Source organism: Canis lupus, chromosome 29, assembly GCF_048164855.1.
Source record: "Canis lupus baileyi chromosome 29, mCanLup2.hap1, whole genome shotgun sequence".
Lineage (NCBI taxonomy): Eukaryota > Metazoa > Chordata > Mammalia > Carnivora > Canidae > Canis > Canis lupus.
This window is the reverse complement of record NC_132866.1, coordinates 28,307,175-28,329,679: the sequence shown is the minus strand read 5'-3', so window position 1 is coordinate 28,329,679 and position 22,505 is coordinate 28,307,175. Positions and strand designations below refer to the sequence as shown.

Below are 22,505 nucleotides of genomic sequence, written 5' to 3'. Positions count from 1 at the left end.
CCTTTCACCTGGCTACTGCTACTTATCCTTTAAGGCTTATCTCAGATGTCATCTCCTGCAGGAAACCTTTTCTAACCACTCCTGAGCCCCAGGCAGGGTCAGGTGCCTATCTTATATGTACCTCATAAATGTCTGTAGGAATAAACTGAACAAATTCTATTCCAATAAAAATCAATTTAGAGGAGATGTTATTTGTTAAGACAGAATTTCATATGGATGAATATTAATTTGCATATGTTGTAAATTTTTTTCTAAAGATTTCATTTATTCATGAGACACAGAGAGAGGCAGACATAGGCAGAGGGAAACGCAAGGAGCCTGATGAGGGCCTTGATCCCAGCACCCCAGCATCACAGCCTGAGCCAAAGGTAGATGCTCAACCACTAAGCTACCCAGATGCCCTGTTTGTAAATTTTAAAGTATAAAACTTATATCTTTTATTTTACTTATTTATTGGTAATTTAGGTATATATAGCAAATTAGGGCACAGGCTTCACTTTTTATTTCTTCTATAACCCATCAAAACAAATCAATTTTTAACAGAAGGATAATATCTTGCAGATACATATATTTTATACTTCCTGAGGCATTTTCACAAACAGCCTCTTAAATACATTGTTATACGTACTCACTGACTTAGGAAAGCTAGGTTTCAGCCCCATTTTGCAGAAGAGGAAAATGAGATATAAGAAAATTAGGTACTTGGTCAGTAAGCTGCCCAATCTAGAACCCAAGCCTTCCAAATACCACTCCGATACTCCTGTCAATAGACCATGTTCTGTATTCATCAGATGTTTGATAGGAATTGTTTTGCCAATGAAATAAGTAGTAACCAGATGCAGATGAAGGCATCATTTTTAAGGTACACTGCTTTGGCATAGCAAATGGGCCTCCCCCCGATCACTCCACACATGAAAGCACTGTATCAAATTCTGTCCAACCTCTCTAACCTTAAGCAGCACTTATTTTTTCCATCTTTCCACACATTTTCTTGCTTCCTCTTCCCCTTCTGAGTTCCTTTTTTCTCTTTCATTCCTTCCTTTCATTTCGCTTTAAAAAGTTTTCTATCTCAATTCTCTTGTTACTTTGCTTTCCTAATCTCTTAAATTCTCATCAACTTAAAATTGTACCATAAACAGCTCTGTGGCAATACCAAAACTGGAATTTATTCTGCAGCTTGTTTTAAAAAATCCAATCCCTGTATTCGTTAAGTTTGTGATGGTTTCCTTTTTTTTTTTTTTAATTTAAGATTTTATTTATTTATTCAAGAGAGACACAGAAAGAAAGGCAGAAACATAGGCGGAGGGAGAAGCAGGCTCCCTGCAAGGAGCCTGATGTGGGACTCAATCCCCGGATCCAGGATCACACCCAGAGCTGAAGGCAGACACAACCGTTGAGCTACCCAGGTGTCCCTGTGATGGTTTCTTAAAATGCCTTGTGTACAGTGATAAGTGTCTTACCTGAAGGTCTGTGCTTTAACTGCTTATACAGATCAATAGCACGCTGTTCCCTATGAAAGAGAAAACATGCTTCCAAATGTGAAGATAATTCAATGACTAATAATCAACAACTTGAAATGAACAATACTATTTGAATAGAGTATAATCTATTTTAAAGCAAGTACATATTGCCAATGAACATTTTACAGAGCATTTTACAGAGTAATAAGCAAGATCTAAAAATGCAAAATTTAGGGGCACCTGGCTGGCTCAGTCAGTAAAGCATGCAACTCTTGATCTCAGGGTTGTGAGTTCAAACCCCAAAATGGGTGTAGAGATTACTTAGAAATAAAATCTATTTAAAAAATTTTTAAAGTAAATAAAAATGCAAACTTTAATATATTTCATATCTGCTCTAATCTACCACCACATATACAACATCCTTGCATCAGAAACACTTAAACGGGCAAAAATGAAGCTCCGTGATTAGGGAAAAACAATCTGAAATTTCTATTCAGATACCTAGGAAGTTAACCTCATTTAGGGCATTTAATGGACAATAAGTTGGGCCAGAAGTATGGGAAGCAGGGCAACAGTCTGTAACTTAGAACATTTGAAAAATTTGTTACACCCACATGAAAAGATGCTTTGATTAAAACAGCAAAGGTCAACCCTTAAGTCATGACCAAAATTTCTTGTGACTAAGAAAAACTTCCTCCTAAAATATGATGGCAATATATTTGGAGAAAGAAAACTATAGAAAAGAACAAATACAGCCTTAATCAGCTAGATGTACACAGACAGAACCATCTGTGACAAAAAAATTATAGACATCAATACCAATAACACAAGACTTCCTTACAGAGATTCCATCAAGTCTCCCTGACGTCTTCCATAAGGGCTCTTCTGCAGCTCCATGATTTCAGTGTGCAGAGACATGATCTGATCCTCCAGGTAACCGATGACACCCACCTAAAATATGATGAAATGCAAAAGAAATAACAGGCTCACCACCACACAAAACAGAACTGAGACAGAGAACGATTTGCTGCAATGGTAGGACTAAATTTTTTAATATGAAACACTGATTTTGTTTAAGCTTTTTTATCTTTCAGATTCTGACACTTAATCTTTCATACAAGGACAGACTTAATACCCATGCTTCTCTCTTTTCTCTTCTGACAACAGTGAACTACTAGCATTTGCTTTCTCCTCCTGAGAAGCAAAAAGAAGTATTATTAACAAGACAGGAAAAGTGGCCACCAAAACCACTGCATCTCAGTTATAGGATTTTCATTGCCTCTTGTTCCCAACTGTCTTGAATAAGAATGCAGAAAGAAAAAGACACTGGATTTCCTACCTAAGCATATTAACTGCCTTACCCACATCCAGGAGAGTAACAATTTAGTAGGACCATGGACAGATGTAACAGGTAAGAAAGGAATATTCCTCCTAGAGAATGACCTATAACTAGCATGACCATATGTATAATTTATTGTCCAAACAGGCATAATTTTGAGAGTGAAAGGGAGTATCATTGATAATTATGGCAAGGCAGATATAAACTGGGACCATTTCAGATAACCAGGACATACAGCTGTCCTATCTAAACCAATCATAAAAATAACAGCAATAACTACCATTCATTATTTATTCCCATTTAATCTGCATAACCCTACTAAAAAGTGTAAGTCCACGTAATATGGAAACAAGTTTAGCAAGGTTTTAGTTTAATCTCTTTTGCCCAAAGCCCCTGTTTTTATCAACTCTACACATACAAAGCATCTACTAGATTTTTGTCTGATATTCAGGAGTAACATGAAAAACATTCTATATATTGAAACCAAAGACAACTTCTATGAGAGACCTCAGGAATTAATAAGCATATAGAGTGAGCTAGTGATTTTACCTCGGCATAGTGGATAGCCTTTTCTTCCATTTCCTTCCATGCTTTTAACATTTTTTCTGAGGCTAAAAAAAAAGTCTTAATTGGTTATCTCAGAAATAGCTATAGCCTTAATTACTGACCTATCCACTTCCTTGCCATATCATCATCAAAAATGGTGTTATAGATTGAACTGTCCCCCCAAAAAGCTTTGTTGAAGTCCTAATTCAGTACCTCAGAATGTGACCTTATTTGGAAATAGGGTCACTGCCAGTTGCAGTTAGCTAATTAAGATGAGATCATCCTGGAGTAGGGTGGATTAATCCAGTATGACTAGTTTTCTTATGAGAAACCCAAACACATGAAGAGAGAGCTCTATTTTGACGACAGAGGTATAGATTAAAGTGCTACAGCTGTAAGCCAAGGAGCTAAAGACTGTTGGCAAACCACGAGAACCTAGGAAGAAGCTAGGAAGTATTCTTCCCCACAGCTTTCAGGGGGTTCATGGACCCTGCCAACACCTTGATTTGGATTTTCAGCCTTTGGAACTGTGACACAGTTCTATGGTTTTATTTATTTATTTGTTTATTTATTTATTTATTTATTTATTTAAGTTTCTGTGGCTTTAAGCCACCTAGTTTATAGTAACTTGCTACAGCACCCCTAAGAAACCAATATAAATAGTTTTCTCTTAAAAAATGAAAAAAAAAAAAAAAAGGAAAAGTAATACATGAACATGATTTTTTAAAAATCAAATACTATAAAAGGATATAAAAAGAAAAGACTCTCTCTTTGTCCCCTCCACTCTAAGGATCTTACTGTTAATCACTTGTTACATAGACACATACCCTTTTCCCTCATAAGTGAGACTATCTCTATATACTTTTCTCTCTGTTTTTTTTTAATACATCACTGCCATTAAAGACCCAAGTGATCTTTTAGTATGAGTACACAGGTCTGTGTCATTCCTTTTTAACAGCTGATTAGTCAAAGATAATTTGGTGAAATAATTACAGTGTTCTGCCATTCATTAGAATGCTTATTATACAAAAATAGAAATAAAACATCAATCATAGAACCAGTCCTAATGGGTAAACTTACCCAATTGGATACTGCTGATCATTTATTCTGTTACACATACACTTTGCTTAAGACAAGTTATACGAATAGGATTTGTTTCCCAAAAAATAATTTGTTTTATGACAGAAAACAGAAATATTGGTGGTGACCCCTTCAGCTTATTATTTGAATTTTAAATCTGCATCTTACATTTCCTTAATACATCTGAAAGGAGAGAGCTTAGAGTCAAATATTGAAAACTGGAGGCTGTGTACCATACTAAAAAAGGGGGGGGGGGACTCCACAGTAGGTGGTTTGGAAGAAAAAACTCTGGAATTATTTGTATTATTATTTACAGTAAGATAAGTAGTTTAAGACTTCCCTGGTTAAGGAGACATCCCAATACAGACTTTGTATCTATTTTTTAAAAGATTGATTTACTTATTTGAGAGAGAGTGAGAGACACTGTGTACAGAGGGGAGGTATGAGAGAGAGAGGGAGAGAGTCTTAAGCAGACTCTATGCTGAGCACAGAGCCCCATGTGGGGCTTGATCTCAGGACCCTGAGATTATGACCTGAGCTGAAACCACGAGTCAAACAGAAACTGTGCTACCCAGGCGCCTCTATTTCAAAAATGAGACTTGAAAATCAAAAGTTCTTAAATTGCTTTTGAATTTTTCTGAAGCTAAACCATCCTAGTCCAATTATAGTTCAATTGTGGGGAAGTAAAGTTGCTAATATAAAGGTTAAAAGCAGCTACTATTCAGTACAAACACTGTTTATGAGGTCTTGAGGCAACCTATCTCTTGCTCTAATGTTAATATAAATGAAACAATGGGCTGAGGCAAGAAGGCAAAACAGAAGATGGCTTCAAGAGATTCAACACTTCTTTCAAACATGTTACCCAAACACTCACATATCCCATAAGTCATCTGCTCACTGTATCTTTCCAAGTCAAGCTGAATGCTTTTGTGGAAAAACTCCAATTTAGCTTTCAGTTGCTGAGATGCTGAGATCAAAGTGTTCTTCATTTTTGTCAGGTTAGCGTTATATCTAAGAAGACTTAACCTAAACCATAGCAAAAAAAAAAAAAAAAAAAAAAATTAGTATTTCAGAAACAGTGAACAAAAATTTAATAGCTTAAACTGCCATAAACCCAAAGCCTAAGCTTCTATTATCAATCTGTGAGAAATAGTTTAGACTAGAATCTAGTCTCTGAAGACTCCCTACCTGTGATATTCTAAGATAAAACAATCTTCTTATACTAGGACTGCTCAGGAACTACTCTCAAGCTGTTGCAATTGGATGGTTTCAGACCATTAGTAAGAATTCTTTAAGTCTGGTGAGAATATTATATTTCAGATTAGTCCAATATTTCAGTATTGCGTGGAATACTGATTAGTGAAAACAGCAAGATTAATTCTTGAACATTAATGCACATGACATTGCACCTGTAAACAACAGAATCCACTTACATTGCTGCTCTTTGTCCCTGAAAGAGCCTGCTATAGTCTTCTTTCAGCCCAGACACATAGTGCACTGCTTCAGCCCATACTTTACGCAGCTGTATAATTGGAAGCTGAATTTTGCTGTCCCGTACTATATGTAAAAAGATGGGGAAAAGAGGTGGGAAGTTACTTTTTATTTATTTACTTATTCATTTATTTATTTTAAAGATTTTATTTATTTATTCATGAGAGACACAGAAGAGACAGGCAGAGACATAGGCAGAGGGAGAAGCAGGTTCCATGCAGGAAGCCCGATGTTGGACTCGACCCCGGGACTCCAGAATCATGCCCTAAGTCAAAGGCAAATAGAACCTTAACCGCTGAGCCACCCAGGTGTCTCAATTTTTCTGTAAATTTAAAGCTATTGTTTAAAAAAAACTAACAAAAAGGAAAGATTACATGATTTTAGCCCTTTGCCCAGTTTTGTTCTTGATTTTACAATACTATGCTTTAATTTTAGTTTTGGGTATACAGAAACTAATCACTTCTTCCAAAGAAAAGAGTAATTCTCACAGGATAAATGAAAACATTTGAACGTTAAGCAGTATTCATATAAAATGAAGTATCTGAACACGCTTACATAAAGCAACTAGAAAGCAGGCTTAATTAATAGTGGAGATTCATTCTTCTGTGAGAGCCTTATCCTGCAGAAAGTAAGTCTTCTTCCAAATGAGGGATCTAGAGATGACTTGAAATCTACTATTTCACCTTCCAATCTGTATAAATTCATTTCTCATCATAATTAAAAACCAGAAGTATGAGATACAGAACAGAAACACCAAAAGACCATTTCTACTAACCATATTAAGTCAAAATTGTATTATTTCAGTTTTAAACCTCAGTCAGTAAATGAGCTATACTTACCAATATAATTTACACAGTCAGATAAACTTCTGGAAGCAAATGGTCCTTCATATACAGTCTTACTTTTATCAAACAAATACACCATATAGCTATCACAGCCTCTCTGAAAAAGAAACAATTTTTAAAAATCCTTGAAAATACTAGGTTCTCTAAGTACTTGAACACATTTCCTAATGTGAAATGTAAATGAATAAGGTCAATGTTTATTCGCATACATCTTACAGATTCAAGGTCTAGATTACTATTTGGGAGAAATAAATAACTATAGGATGGATTAATGTGAAAAACAATCACCAGACCCCAAAAGGACAAAAGTACAAAGTCAAAGCAACATATATCCATACAATGGGAATACTATTCAGTAATCAAAAGGAATAAAATTCTGATACATGCTAGGACATGAATGAACCTCCAAAACATGATGTTAAATGAAAGAAGTCAGACACAAGAGACTATAGACTGTATGATTCCATTTATATGAAGTGTTTAGAAAAGGCAAATTATAGAGACTGAAAGCAAAACAGTGATTCCCTGAAATGGAACAGAATGGAGATTAAGAGTTAGCAGACATGAAGGATCGTACTGACATGGAAATTTCTTTAAGCTGGCTTATAGTAATGACTGGTTTATAGTATAAGCCAAAAAAAATCACTGAGTTGCATACACGAAATGGGTAAATTACATGATATATAAAATTTGCCTCAATAAAGTAAAACAACAACAACAACAAGAGTCATGAGCACAATATTTTACCATCCATCTATCCTCTTGCAGAATCTGAGACTGCTGGTCTAATTTCAAGGTTTTAGGCTTTAAGTATAAAAGCGGGAAAAAGGGGTGGGGGGAACTGTCACCAAAGAGAAAGTCATACAAAGTTTAAAACATATCTTGTTCACCTTGTGAAGCAATGATAAAAATAATGAGTAGGATAAAATTAAAATAAGAATTGTAAGATGTGAACCACCCCCCACCAAGGGGATTCCAACTATGCATCCAAAAAAAAAAAAAATGCACAGCATGCAATCCTCCAAGCTAACAGAGTTCTTTTTTTTTTTTTTTTTTTTGATTTATGATAGTCATACAGAGAGAGAGAGAGAGGCAGAGACACAGGCAGAAGGAGAAGCAGGCTCCATGCACCGGGAGCCCGATGTGGGACTCGATCCCGGGTCTCCAGGATCGCGCTCTGGGCCAAAGGCAGGCGCCAAACCGCTGCGCCACCCAGGGATCCCCTAACAGAGTTCTTATACTATAAGTATATTAAAATTCTCTTACTACTCCATCTAGAACACATTGAGAGGCCGGTTTCCGAGGATCCAGAGAAATTCCTGTCTCTGAAAGAAGCTCTTGAGAACCGGTATTTATTCCAGTTTCACGCTCAATACGAGACTGTAGTGAATGAAGACTTTCATCAGGTGGTAACAAAAAAGAAATTATCTTTGCAGAAGTCATATTTAGGATGTGTACTATCTGTATAAATAAGAAAAAAGAAATGATTATTGCTCATTTACCACATAAAAGATTCAGTGCTAGATACTAAAGGGAATATCTCTACACAAGGTTCAATCATTTTTCAAAGTGAGATATCCTTCCATAATTACAAAATAACATTTTGAAAACTGAACAGTAGAGTTTACTTTTCTACAAAAGATGTTAGCTCCAAAGAATAAAGTTTCAAAATTACAGGGATGTACAATCTAGAAATAAAAATCCCAATTTAAAAACGCAACACTGGGCAGCCCGGGTGGCTCAGCGGTTTAGCACTGCCTTCAGGATATTGATCCTCAGTTTCTGCGATCGCTAGTAGGGGCAGCTGTCATAGTATAAAATATGTCTAGGATGGGAAGAAATGGACGGTCTCAGTTGAAATACTGGTATTATAAACCCATGACAACTTCGATAATTCCCTTCTCTTCCTCTCACCTTTTTCAAGCATAAAGGTTAATACAGAAGGAAAGTTAATGCTTTACCTCTGTAATAAGCATTTCTAGCAGAAATAATTTTAATCTAACAATATACTATATTTAATTATTGTTTAATTGAATTTAAAGAAAAATGTAATTTTAATAATTTGCATATGCTAGTTAATATAATGTACTGGAGAAACATAGGTATTAACTTTATATGGTTTATCTAAGGACAGTAGAAGGAAGAGGATTTAAAATCATATAGTCTTCAAGAGACTTCTTAGGACTCTGGTTTCTCTCTTTGCCAAAATGGAGATTAGATCTAATTAACAGTATGTTATGTGAAAGCACTTTGTAGTTAGCATCTATTAGGGACTTCATAAGTGGGAATATTTCCTTCCAGGCCTATGATAAGTTTTTGAGAGTAAATAAGTGTTGCCTTTTAATTTTTATTATAATTTTTATTTATTTTCTATTTTTAAAAATTAATTAGTTAATTTTTTTAGAGAGGGAGAGGGAGAAAGAATCCCAGGCAGGCTCCATGCCCAGGCTCTTATAGCCTTAAGCTGGTGAACTGAGCTGAAATCAAGAGTTGGATGCTTAACTGACTGAGCCACCCAGGTGCCCTTAAGTGTTGCATTTTTATTTATTTTTTATTTTTTTTAAAAGATTTTATTTTATTTATGAGAGACACACACAGAGATATACACTTTTACACAGGGTTTATGTCAAACTAGGTAAGTAATCATGGAATCCCACAACCAAAGCTGAGCCATAAGAGAGCCAAAGAAATAGAGAGGAAATACAACTTACATTTATCCTTTTGTTCACTCAATTATTTAATGAGTGACTACTATGGTAAATATTCAATGTGTTATGGTGGTGGTGAGTATACAAATTAAATAACTTATGATCCTTGCCCTCCACAGGATAATGGCCAAATAGAAGATACAAAGAAACATTAAGGGAACTAAATACAAGGCAAAATGCTAAATGTACTATTATAATGAAAAGTATCATGCAGTTTCCTTTTTTTTTTTCTTTTTTTAAGATTTATTCATGAGAGACACAGATTGAGAGGAGAGGCAGAGATATAGGCAGAGGGAGAAGCAGGCTCCTCACAGGGAGCCCAATGCAGGACTTGATCCCGGATCCGGGGATCACGACCTGAGCCAAAGGCAGGCGCCCAACCGCTGAGCCACCCAGGCGTCCCTATCATGCAGTTTCCAAAGGAGTTTACATGGTGGAAGGAAAAGGGACGCTTTATAGAAGAGGCACTATGAGCTGAACTTTGGAAAGGAAGGAAGATTAGAATAAGGAAAAATTGAAAGAAGAAAGGTTCTTCTAGGTAGAAAATAAAGTAGGCAGAGGCACAGAGGTAGAAAGGGATGAGCATAACCAAAGAATATAAATAATCCAGGGGTACCTGGGTGGCTCAGTCAGTTGAGCACCTGAGTTTTGATTTCTGCTCAGGTCATGATCTCAGGGTCATGAGATTGAGCCCTGCATTGGGCTCCACCCTCAGCAGGCAGTCTGCTAGAGATTCTCTCTCTCTCTCTCTCTGTGCCCTTCCCCCTGCTCTCTCTCTCAAATAAATAAATCTTAAAAAAAAAAGGAATATAAATAATCTGGTTCAAATGTACCTAGAATGATGCCCCCTTAGAGTATAATAAAAGATAAGGCTGCAAGTATAGGATGAAAGGAGACCAAGAGAAATACTGAATACTAAATGTAAGGGTTTGGACTTTATTCAATATGCAAAGAGGAACTATGTAAGGCCTTCTAAATTGAGAACCTGAGAAGCTCAGAATTGTTGGAACATTCAAAAGATAAACCTAAGAAAATAATTGGATACACAGTTGAAAAAGAAGGAATAGTCAGACAAGCCATCCCACCTAGATAACTGGAAAGATGACAGTGCAAGAGGCAGAGGAAATGCTGTAGGAGAGATTTAATAGAGCAAATGTGTTCAGTTTTTAAATTAAGTCTTGGGTGCCAGTGAAACCCCCGAGTATAGTTATATAGTAGCTACAAGAACTCTGCAGAAAAGTCACAACTGAGGAAATAAATTTGGAAGTTATCTATATTCAGCTTATAGGTAAAGTTCTACAACTGAAGAGATTACAAAGGAAAGGAAGAAAAAAGTAATATGGAAAAAGAGAAAACCAAGGAGAGCCACTTAGGGTATAGTTATACTTAGGAACATGAAAGATCAGGCAAAGAAAGAATAATTAAATACTTCTATATCACCATTATCTTCAGTGGCAAGTTCAGTATACATTTTTCAACTTTCCTATATATTTAAAGTTTTTTATAATACACAGTTGGAAAATCATGTAATCAGACTCTAAATTTTTTAAAAAGAAAGGGGTATTCTAGTAACTTTTTAAAATTTCTTTTTTAAATGAAAATCAAACAGACACCATTCCCTTTTTGAACATAATAAACACCTTAGAAAATGTCCTATAATACAAATTGTTTTACAGTTCATGTTTCTGTGTTCATGATATTCCCATTTGTAAGTCTCTCTCCTTGCCTATTCCCCTGATTAAGTCTTACTTATCTTTCAAAATTTAGCTCTATTATCATTATCTCAGAAGCATCCCCAAGTTACTATGAATAGTACCCTATACATTCCTTATCCTGCACAGCCTCACAACAATATTGAGCCTTTAAAGAATATATTACCTACCGTACCTGAGCTAAAAATAGATAAATATATATTTGCCCCAGATTCACAGACAGGTAAAGAGTGGTTCTGCAAACTGAAGTCTACAGACCACAAAACATATAGGGAGGGCTCTTTCTCTATGCTCTCTAACAAGCACATCTCCACAAACCCCACAAAGTGGAAATGATGTTAAGATCACCATGACAAGTCTGAAAAAAATCTGGCATAAAAGACAAAAATTTTCAGGGGACACAAAGACCTAAAATGGATCACCAAATCCGCTGGGCTTATACACTAAGGAATGATTTATTCCTTGGCACAATAGAAGAAACCCAAATCAAGAAACCAGATAACTTTTCTGAGTTAGCGAAGAATAACATCAACATGGCCCCAAGTTCCTATTTACTAAAGTATACCAAGGTTACAGTAAAACCTTACATGATTATAATTTCTCATTTCAATTTTTTTTTTTTCAGAAAATAAAATTCAGCCCCACCCTCAACTAGCCTCCTCCTGCCTCCAGGATGGCCTTGGATGCTCACCACTGAGCCCTCACCACAGATTCTTCCAATTTTAGGAACCCTATCTACTCTAACCAATCAATAACTATGAAAAGATTGCAGATGAGAGTTGTTTCTGGGTATACAGCATAATGGAGCCTCTCATTCATACCAGTGAATATTTACTGAGAACCTGATACATGGCCTGCTTTGTACAGCAGAACAGTGGGGTAGGGATAGCATGATGGTAGGGTGAGGGTGAACAGTTGTTAATAAAAGTAGTAAGAACAATCCCAATATATTTTTTAACATTTTATTTATTTATTCATGAGAGATACAGAGAGAGAGAGAGAGAGAGAGAGAGAGAGAGACGCAGAGACACAGGCGGAGAGAGAAGCAGGCTCCATGCAGGGCACCCGATGCGGGACTCGATCCCTGGACTCCAGAATCACACCCTGGGCCAAAGGGAGGCGCTAAACCGCTGAGCCACCCAGGGATCCCCAAGAACAATCCCAATATTAAAGAAGACAACCTATACGGAGAGGCATGAGTGGAAGATGAGAAACATTTAGAAGATATAGTAAATATGATTAAATGACAAATTATGTCGCAGAAATTGTTCAGAGAAAAGGAGAGTTGAATATGTGCCAGTGTAGTTGAGGAGATACACAAATACAGAGATCATTCTGGGCAGAAGGACAGCGGCGTCAAAGCACAAAAATGGATAATGTGCTTGATGGTGTGAGGAGCAGTGACAAGTTGGTCCTAGAGAAGTAAGAGGTAAGAGAAGCAGGTCTGGGGCAAGTACTTGGTTGGGGTGGATCTGCATGAGAAAAGCTCCAAAAGGTAGGCAGATCAGTTTAGATTTGACTTGGGAGGCAAGAAGAACTATGTTGGTTTTTTGGACAGAAGAATAAAAAAGCATTTTCAGAAGATGAGATGGGTAGTTCATGCTGCATGGACTGTAGGATTGGGACAAAGTATAGAGGCATGAAAGCCAGGCAGGAAACTTCCTCAGCAAACCAAATCCGGTATGATTATACCTTAAATGAATGAGGTCTAATGGCACCAATACAAAGAAGGGGAAAATCTAAAAGATGTTTCATAAAAACAATCAACAAAGACCACTTAAAAGTAAAACTGAGAAGACTTACTAAAGAAGCAAAAACGTATCAGCTCTAAAAATATAATTTTCTTTTCAAATAAGCATCAGAAAAGATCATTAAAATATGTTTATGTTTATTTTCCAAATAAATTTGTTAACTTCAATGCAAGTTTTATGAAGCAGACCACATTCAAACTAACCTTCAAATTGAGAATGTGATCCATTAATACAAAACATCTTGGTTGCTTCAAAGTAAGATCAACAGGTCCTCCTCTTTGCTGAGGATCCCAATTCAGCATCAACTGAAGCCAGTTTTCCATGGGTTCTACTATTAAACTAGAAAGCATACAAAAATAGAGTGAAAATCACTATATTCTAGTTTTCTTTCATTATTGTGAAAAGGGTAATTTTATAGGTTGTCCATGTCCTTTCTCATTACTCATCTGTATCATTTTGTATCTTACTTTCAAGTAATTCATGAAATGACAGGGGACAAACTTTTTTCCAGAAAAAACAACCCAAAACCTACATATGTAAGTACTGGCAACTTCAATAGGTGAGTCCAGTTCTACTGTCCAAGGAACTCATTTACTTCAGTATCCCAGGAATCTTCTTGTAGCAGGAGTTCTTGTTTCCACTAGACCTGTGCTGTCCAATATAGCCCCCAGTCACAAGCAGCTATTTGCATTTATTAAATTAAAATTAATTAAAATTAAATAAAAGTTAAAATTGAGTTCTTCTCTTATACTATAATTTTTCAAGTGCTCAATGTGGCCATCACAGACATAAAACTTTTCATCATCACAGGAAGTTTTACTACACAATACTACTTGAAACAGACAATTCCACTGTTCTTTTATAATCCTAAAGAAACTGAGGTGAACTTTCTCAACTAAAATATACTTACCTACAAAGGCTATTTGGTTGAGGTAAATGGCTACTAAACCGAACTTCTCCTGTCATTTCTTCACATGCAAATATACACTTTGGATCCTTCTTCTTAATCTTCTCATGCCTATAAAACAAGTTACCTCAGTTGACAACTCATTCTCATACTCTTAAGATTTTTTTTTGCCATTTAATTTTATTCAACTATGCGTTTAAAAGGCAATTACACATACGAAGCGGGAAGAAAAAAAAAGCAGGTAACTGAAAATTTACATTACCATTAAGCACACCAAAGTTCTCTTCCATTTCTTACCAAGTAAATGGCTGCAGATGATGCAAAAAAGGCCTATATCCAGCAATACATTCAAACACCATGGTCCCAAAGCTCCAATAATCAACAGTGGCTGTATAAGGCTTATTCTCAAAGAGCTCTGGGGCCTTAAAAAGAAAAAAAAAAATGCTTCAAACATCAACACTAGAAGAGAAGAGCTACTTTATTTTTGGACTACTATATTCATGACCTTCAGAAGTAAGAACATGAATTCAAAGAAACAATTAATGTCTCACCAGATACTGCAGTGTTCCCACAAAAGATGTACACAGACTTCCTTGATCAACATCTTTGGCATATCCTAGATCAATTATTTTATGCATAATCTGCAAAACAAGAAGTATTAAATGAGAAATTTGAAAAGGAAAGGCAACAATATCCTTATAAGGCTCTGGAGAAGGTGGTGGGGAAGAGCTTGAGCTCTGGAATATCACAAACATATTTCAAGCCTGAGCTGCCCACTTATATGATCTTGATCAAGTTACTTAACTTCTCTCAGTTTCCTACATAATGATATTACTAATGATCTTTACTTCACAAAATTATTATTAGGATTCAATGAAATAATGAAAGAAAAGAATAACATAGTTCCTTTGATGCATGGTAAAAAATGTTAACAAAATTAAGTATAGACTATTAATTTTTATTTTGGCATATTCAGAATAAGACTGATCCATTAAACCAAAAGGGAAAGGTAAGGATGACTTCCAAAGTTGAGAAAGAATCATACCACTAAGTGAGTAAAGACCTATCTAACTTCAGGAATATCCTGAAGACTTTGGATACAAACGAAGCAGAAATAGTTGGTGCCAAGCATACATGAAAGGCTCTTAAGAAGCACCATCAGTTTTATCACCTCAACTGACCACCATCATCACTAACTAAAGACCACACAATCCAATTCAAGGTTCAGACTCTTGGCTTTACATCTTTATTGGAATGGAACTTGGGTGCTAGTCACAAGAAAACTGCTCAAATTATTCTGATAAATACAAGTATTCCAGGAGTCAATGCATAATTTCTGGTTCTTCTCAAGATGACTCATTTAAGAATCTGAGAAACCAAGGTTTTGAATTTTACTTATATATAGCACTTAGAATTTGAGGGAAGAGAATGAGGTTGTTCTTTCTTAAATAAGAAACAGTTAAGTAAATATACTTAACCAAATCCAGTGTGTGTGTGTGTGTGTGTGTGTGTTGGATGTGCTTTGTAAGGGATTAACAAATTATTTTTATTCATTGTCTATTATCTCTACTAGATACTGTATTCAAAACCAGAAGTGCCCAAGATAGGGACAGTTCCTTCTCTAATGGAAACACTGTGTTAGAAGAGGAGACAAACATCTAAACACAAAACCACAGTTCAGTGAAATGAAGGCTGGGGAAGAAAAAGTATAAAATGCTATGGAAAGGCACCAGATTTCAAAGACTAATTATACCAGGGAATCTATATTCAATTGGCATGTAACAGTTCTTCAGGTTTTACCTACCTTTCCACCAACATCCTGAAGAACTATGTTTTCAGGTTTTAGATCACGATGTATTATTTTGTTTTCATGCAAATATCGGATCCCAGACCCTGAATAAAGTTTAAAATGTATTTTGAGGTAACAGAAACACTGAATTAAAAATAAATTCATCTCACATTTTGTACAGATCTTCTCTGATGTTCAAACTCTTTTTTTATTTAAGTAATCTCTACACCCAATGTAGGGCTTGAATTCACAACCCCAAAACCAAGCGTTGCATGCTCCTCCAACTGAGCCAGCCAGGCACCCCTCTGATGCTCCTATTTACACAGACCATCATAATTATATGATTAATGGTATTGTACCAGTTAATAGTCTCTCCACAGAAAATCCAGTTAATATTAAACAAATACTGTAGAATTACATAAGTCCCCCTAGTTTTCCCTCCCACCTAAATCATCCTCTTCAATTAGACTTGACCTCCATGACCTAGAAAAAGAAACAAAATAAAAATATATAGGGAGGAAGGCCTGGGTGGCTAGTGGTTAGTGTCTGCCTTTATTTAGCTCAGGGTGTGATCCTGGGGTCCTGGGATCAAGCCCCACATCAGGCTGTCTGCATGGAGCTTGCTTCTCCCTCTGCCTGTGTCTCTGCTTCTCTCTCTCTGTGTCTCTCACGAATAAATAAATAAAATCTTTAAAAAAAAAAAAAAAGAAAAAATATATAGGGAAACATATTCTTGGCTTCTGAACTTCCAAGGGCCTAATTAAGGATTTTTCAGGAGTAATTTTTTTTTTCTTAAAAGATTTTATTTATTTATTCATGAGAGACACATGGAGAGAGGCAGAGACATAAGCAGAGGGAGAAGCAGGCTCCCTATAGAGAGCCCGATGAAGGACTTGATCCCAGGACCCTGGGATCACAACCTGAACCAAGGGTAGACATTTAACTACTGAGCCACCCAGGTGTCCCAGATTAATTCTTATTAAAAAGGAATTTTATCCTACAAGTTGACTTGAGAACCTATAACCAAAAGATGCAACGTCACTGGTAAATAAAATTACTATGCTAGGCAGAGAAGAAGGGGGAGCAAAATTGAATAAGGTCATTTCACACCATTCTTTCTTAGCACTTAGAGCATCCATTAGTCAAAAAATGGTCTCCTGGCGAAAAACAAAAAAATAAAATATCCTAGTTTTAGCATCAACAAGAGTTAAATTTTTCTGATAATTTCTTATAGATGGTAAAAGTGTATGCTTTGTATAGTACATCAAAAATTCTTAATTCCCAAGTAGTATATAGATCCTTTTATAAACCAAAGGGGCACTAAATTATGATGGTATTTTCAAACTGATTACATACCTATATCACTCAGTAAAGAAAGTATCTGGCTTTCTTTAAGTCCACAGCAATTTTCTGGTTTATTGAGTAGCTGAAGAAAAAAAAAAACAAAGAAATCTAAAAATGTATACTGCTAATACTGCTGGGCAGCAGTAGCAACACATTAATCACTATATACACTAAGAGAATATTCAAATAAGAAATAAGTCACAATTAAGAAAATGTAAGAAGGGAAAAATCACCAAAACCATACTGAGAATAAATTAATTTCATGACAAGACTTACACAGGTAGAGATAAAAGGGGAAAGTATGTGAAAGTGAAAAAGGTTGAAAACCTCACAAATTTAAAAACAGCCCTACAGCAGATTTAAAATGACATGAGAAAGATTTGTGCTAGAAAAAAAAAATTGTTTTTTTTAAAAAACACAACTTCTTTATCAACATCTTAGACATGGATATTTTGGTCTAACACCATCAATCCACTCCCATCCTGCAAACACTATCACCTACCAAAAAATGCATATTCTAAATCAGGGGTAGCAAATGTTCCCAGTAAAGGGCCATACAGTAAATACTTTAGGCTTTGCAGGACACAAGTCTCTGTCATAATTACTCAACTCTGATGTTGTAGTAAAAAAACAGTCGTAAGAACAGGTTACAGGCCACAGTTTACTGAATTTTATTCTAGATCATCATATTAAATATGATTCAAGCATTGCTAAGGTTCATGATTTACTATCTCATCATCTCAACGCATCCACACTACCTTCCGGAGATCTCCTCCAGAACAGTATTCCATTTGCTAGAAGAGGTACAATCATTAATTAAAAAATTCAATTCCTCAGGTACATCACAGGCCTTTACAACATTGGCGTGGTTCAACCTAAAAGAAGGGAACATCATAATCAAACATTTTTTTCTAATGAAAAGATCCTGGGTTTGAAATGGTAGTTAATTGGGGGGCAGAGTTGCGGAGAACGGCTGGCATTATTTATAATATTCTAATTTCTCATTCTCATTTATAATTAAGAATTAATAATTTTCAAAAATAAAATTATAGATAAGGGCACCTGAGTGGCTTGGTCAGTTAAGCGTCTGCTTTCTTGGTTTTGGCTCAGGTTATGATCTTGGGGTTAGAGGATCAAGTCCGCATCAGGGCTTAGCGGGGAATCTGCTTGGGATTCTCTCTCTAGCCTCTGCCCACTCCCTCTAAAATAAAGAAATCTTTAAAAATAAATAAATAGATAAAAATATAGATAAATATAGATAAAAACACTATCACTATCACTACTATTACGTTTCTATGTGCCAAGCAGTACCTACTTTACATACTTTAACTCATTTACTAGTCACAATAATCCTACTATAGGTAAATTCATAATAGTCTCAACACACTCAGAAAACTGAAGCACAAATTGGTTAAGTAATATAGGACTCACAGCAAGGAGGTGGTCAAGTAAGGATTCAAATCTGACAGTGTGGCTCCAAAGTCTATATCATACTGGTTCTCCCACAATCACTTACAATGTCACCCAGAGATAATGTATTAAAATTTGGGCGTATTTCCTTCTAGCCTTTATCTGTACTTAAACACATTTTTAAATAAATGTTATATCTAACTACATACTAACTACATTTTCTAACATCTTTTTTTTAACTTAATGATACATCATCCCAGCACTATCATCATCATCATCACTATCACCATCACCATCATCATCATCAATGCAATGGATCTCAAAACTGGAATAGATTACCCAGTCCTAAGGGACCTAAGGAAACAGACTCTCCATGTGTAGGGCCTGAGTATTTATACAGTTAGCAAGGCTTCCTGGTGATTCTGTCCACATAGCCAAGTTTGAGTACTTTAATAGTGAATTGAAAAAGACCCTAGAGTCAGAAAGTACTTATTTCAAATCCAGACTCTATTAGCTAGCAGTTGTATGACTCTATTTTCACTTTGCTCTCTCTCTCTCAGATCATTCACTTTGGGGAAAGCTAGCTGCCACGTCATGAAAATATCCAAGCTTCCCTACACACAGGCCATATGATTAGCAACTGATACCTCTAGCCAACAGCCATATAAATGAGCTTGGAAATAGATACTCCAGCCCCATTCAAGTCTTTGGATGACTGCAGCTCCACTCAACATTTTGGGGTATTCAAGACAGATCTCCTGCATCAGAATCACTAAGCTAGGTCACTCCCAAATTCCTAAGCCACAGAAATTGTGAGATACTAAATGTTTGTTGTTGTGTTTTTAAATTTATTTAAGTTATCTTTACACCTAACATGGGGCTTGAATTCACAACTCCAAGATCAAGAGTCACATGCTGTTCTGAATGAGCCAGCCAGGTGCCCCTAAATGGTAGTTGTTTTAAGCCACTAAGTTTTGGGGTAATTTTGTATGAAGCAACAACATACACTATTCAAACAAAAGTAGGTAGGAGTAAAGAAATGAGAATAGTGGTTATATTTAACTAGAAAGTATAATGGAGGGCAGTCTGGGTGGCTCAGGCGGTTTAGCGCTGCCTTCAGCCCAAGGTTGTGATCCTGGAGTCCAGGGATCGAGTCCCACATCAGACTGCCTGCATGGAGCCTACTTCTCCCTCTGCCTCTGCCTCTGCCTCTGCCTCTGCCTCTGCCTCTGTGTGTGTGTGTGTGTGTGTGTGTGTGTGTCTCATGAATAAATAAATAAAATCTTTAAAAAAAAAAAAAAAGAAAGTATAACTGATGAACATTGCCCAATATCCATAAGAAAAAGATTCTGTCCACAGAGAGCTGAGTTTGAGAATATCTAGCCGGCTTTTTTTAAAAAAAGAGTTTATTTATTTGAGAGAAAGAGTGAGCATGAGTTGGGGGGAGGTCCAGAGGGAGAAGCAGACTCCACACTGAGCAGGGAGCTTGATGCAGGGCTCAATCCCAGGACCCTGAGATCATGACCTAAGCTGAAGGCAGCTGCTTAACTGACTGAGCCACCCAAGTGCCCCCTTAGCTGTTTTTTTTTTTTTTAAAGATTTTATTTATTGATTCACAAGAAACACACAGAGACAGGCAGAGACATAGGTAGAGTGAGAAGCAGGCTTCCCGCAGGGAGCCCCATGTGGGACTTGATCCCAGAACTCTGGGATCATGCCCTGAGCCCAAAGGCAGATGCTCAACTGCTGAGCCACCCAGATGTCCCCTTAACTGACTTTTAAAATTAAACCTAATCATAATGTGATGTTATTATTTAAAATAGAACATATATATATTTGATAAGAAAGAAAAAAACATGTTCCCCAAAAATATCCTGAGAAGAACAGATTCCTCCCTCCTTTCTTATGATGACATCTGCCTGGGCTGCAGAACTGGGGAAATATAAGTCATCAAATACACTTACTTCTTCATGATCTGGATTTCATGACACCACCGTTCTCTGTTTTTGGTACTTAGTTCTAGGCGACATGATTTAATTGCTATTTTAACATCAAGTTCCTGCCAAAATAGAAAAAACAGAGAAAAATATATTTAATGAGGTTCTTGTGCAGATTTACTTGCTATAAAAGAAATGTCAACCTGAGGAAGCAAAACTCTTAACTTTACTAACTAAACAAATGTATCCACCACTCTCCTGAGACGTGCTTTTGCTGGGTAAATCATTAAGACTATTAAAGTAATGCTTCAAAAAGTGATCTCACCCCAGCTTCCATAATACGAAAAATCCACAGCAAATATCATACTCAATGGGGAAAAACTTGAGAGGTTTTACCCCAAGATCAGGAATAAGACAAAGATGTCCACTCTCACTTTTATTCAACATAGTACTGGAAGCCCTAGCCACAGCAATCAAACCACAAAAAGAAATAAAAGGAAATCCAAATTAGTAAGAAGAAGTTAAACTTTTCAATATTTATAGATGACATGATACTATACGTAGAAAATCCTAAAGATTCCACAAAAAAAGACCTTGAATATCTGAAGCAATCTTGAAAAAGAAAAATAAAACTGGAGATATCACAATTCCAGACTTCAAGTTATATCAAAGCTGTAGTAATCAGAACAGTATGGTGGCACAAAAGTAGACAAATAGATCAATAGAACAGAAGAGAGAGCCCAGAAAAAAAAAAACAACACAATTATATGTTCAACTAATCTATGACAAAGGAGGCAAGATATGCAATGGGAAACAAGATAGTCTCTTCAACAAATGATGTTGGGAAACCTGGACAGCTACATGCAAAGAATAAAACTGGATCACTTTCCTACACTATACACAAAAATTAACTCAAAAGGGTTAAATACAGGGAGGTCAGCGCCCACCAGTCAACTGAGCATCTGATTCTTTGATTTTGCCTCAGGTCATGATCTCAAGGGTTGTGAGATCAAGCTCTTTTTTGGGCTCCATGTTGGGCATGAAGCCTGCTTAAAATTCTCTCTCTTCCTCTGACCTTCCCATCCACCCCCTTCCCCTGCTCATGCATGATGATTGATAGATAGATAGATAGATAGATAGATAGATAGATAGATAGATAGATACAGACATCAATATGAGATCTGAAACCATAAAAATCCAGAAAAGAACACAGGCAGTAATTTCTCTGATATTAGCCATAGCAACATTTTTCTAGATATGTCTTCTGAGGAAAGGGAAATAAAAGCAGAAATACACCATTGGGACTACATCAAAATTAAAAGCTTCTGCACAGGGGCAGCGGGGTGGCTCAGTGGTTGAGAGTCTGCCTTTGGCTCAGGGCGTGATCCTGGGGTCCTGGAATCTAGTCCCGCACTGGGCTCCCTGCAGGGAGCCGGCTTCTCCTTTTGCCTATGTCTCTGCATCTCTTTCTCTGTGTCTCTCATGGAATAAATAAATAAAATCTTTTAAAAAAAAAAGCTTCTGCACAGCAAAAGGAAACAATCAGCAAACTAAAAGGCAACCACTGAATGGAAGAAGATATTTGGAAATGACGTATCTGGTAAAAGGTTAGTGTAAAAACTGATATAATTCAAAATCCAAAAAACAAGTAATCCAACTAAAAAATGGAAAGAAGACATGAATAGACAGTTTCCAAAGAAGATACATAGATGGCCAACAGATAACATGAAAAGTTGCTCAACATCATTCATCATCAGGGAAATGCAAATCAAAACTACAATGAAATATCATCTCACACTCGTCAGAATGGCTAAAATAAACGCAATAAACAACAAGTTTGATGAGGATGTGGAGAAAAAACCTTGTGCACTGTTGGTAGGAATGCAAACTGGTGCAGCCACTGTGGGAAACAGTATAGAGGTACTGTGAAAAGTTAAAAAACAGAACTACCCTATGGTGAAGTAATCACACTACTGGGTATTTACCCCAAAACTACAAAAACACTAATTCAAAGGGACACAGACATCTCTACGTTTACTGCAGCATTATTTACAATAGCAAAATTATGGAAGCAACCCCAAGTGTCCATCAATAGATGAATGGATAAAGATGTAGTATAAAATGGAATGTTATTCAGCCATAAAAAGGAATGAAACCTTGCCGTTTGCTACAACACAGATGGAGCT

The 22,505-nt window shown here is 36.3% G+C and overlaps 1 protein-coding gene across 1 annotated transcript in view; it reads right to left on the bottom strand.

The window, feature by feature from the left end:
* The window catches only part of CHUK (component of inhibitor of nuclear factor kappa B kinase complex), a 36,917-nt gene that overhangs the window by 9,846 nt on the left and 4,566 nt on the right, over positions 1–22,505 (bottom strand). The window contains 16 exon segments of the mRNA XM_072805702.1: positions 1,461–1,510; positions 2,302–2,411; positions 3,349–3,410; positions 5,300–5,451; positions 5,859–5,982; positions 6,756–6,858; positions 8,028–8,222; positions 13,136–13,271; positions 13,843–13,950; positions 14,137–14,261; positions 14,391–14,480; positions 15,644–15,732; positions 16,985–17,054; positions 17,731–17,763; positions 17,766–17,847; positions 20,347–20,441. Coding sequence (XP_072661803.1) covers positions 1,461–1,510; positions 2,302–2,411; positions 3,349–3,410; positions 5,300–5,451; positions 5,859–5,982; positions 6,756–6,858; positions 8,028–8,222; positions 13,136–13,271; positions 13,843–13,950; positions 14,137–14,261; positions 14,391–14,480; positions 15,644–15,732; positions 16,985–17,054; positions 17,731–17,763; positions 17,766–17,847; positions 20,347–20,441 — 1,624 coding nt within the window.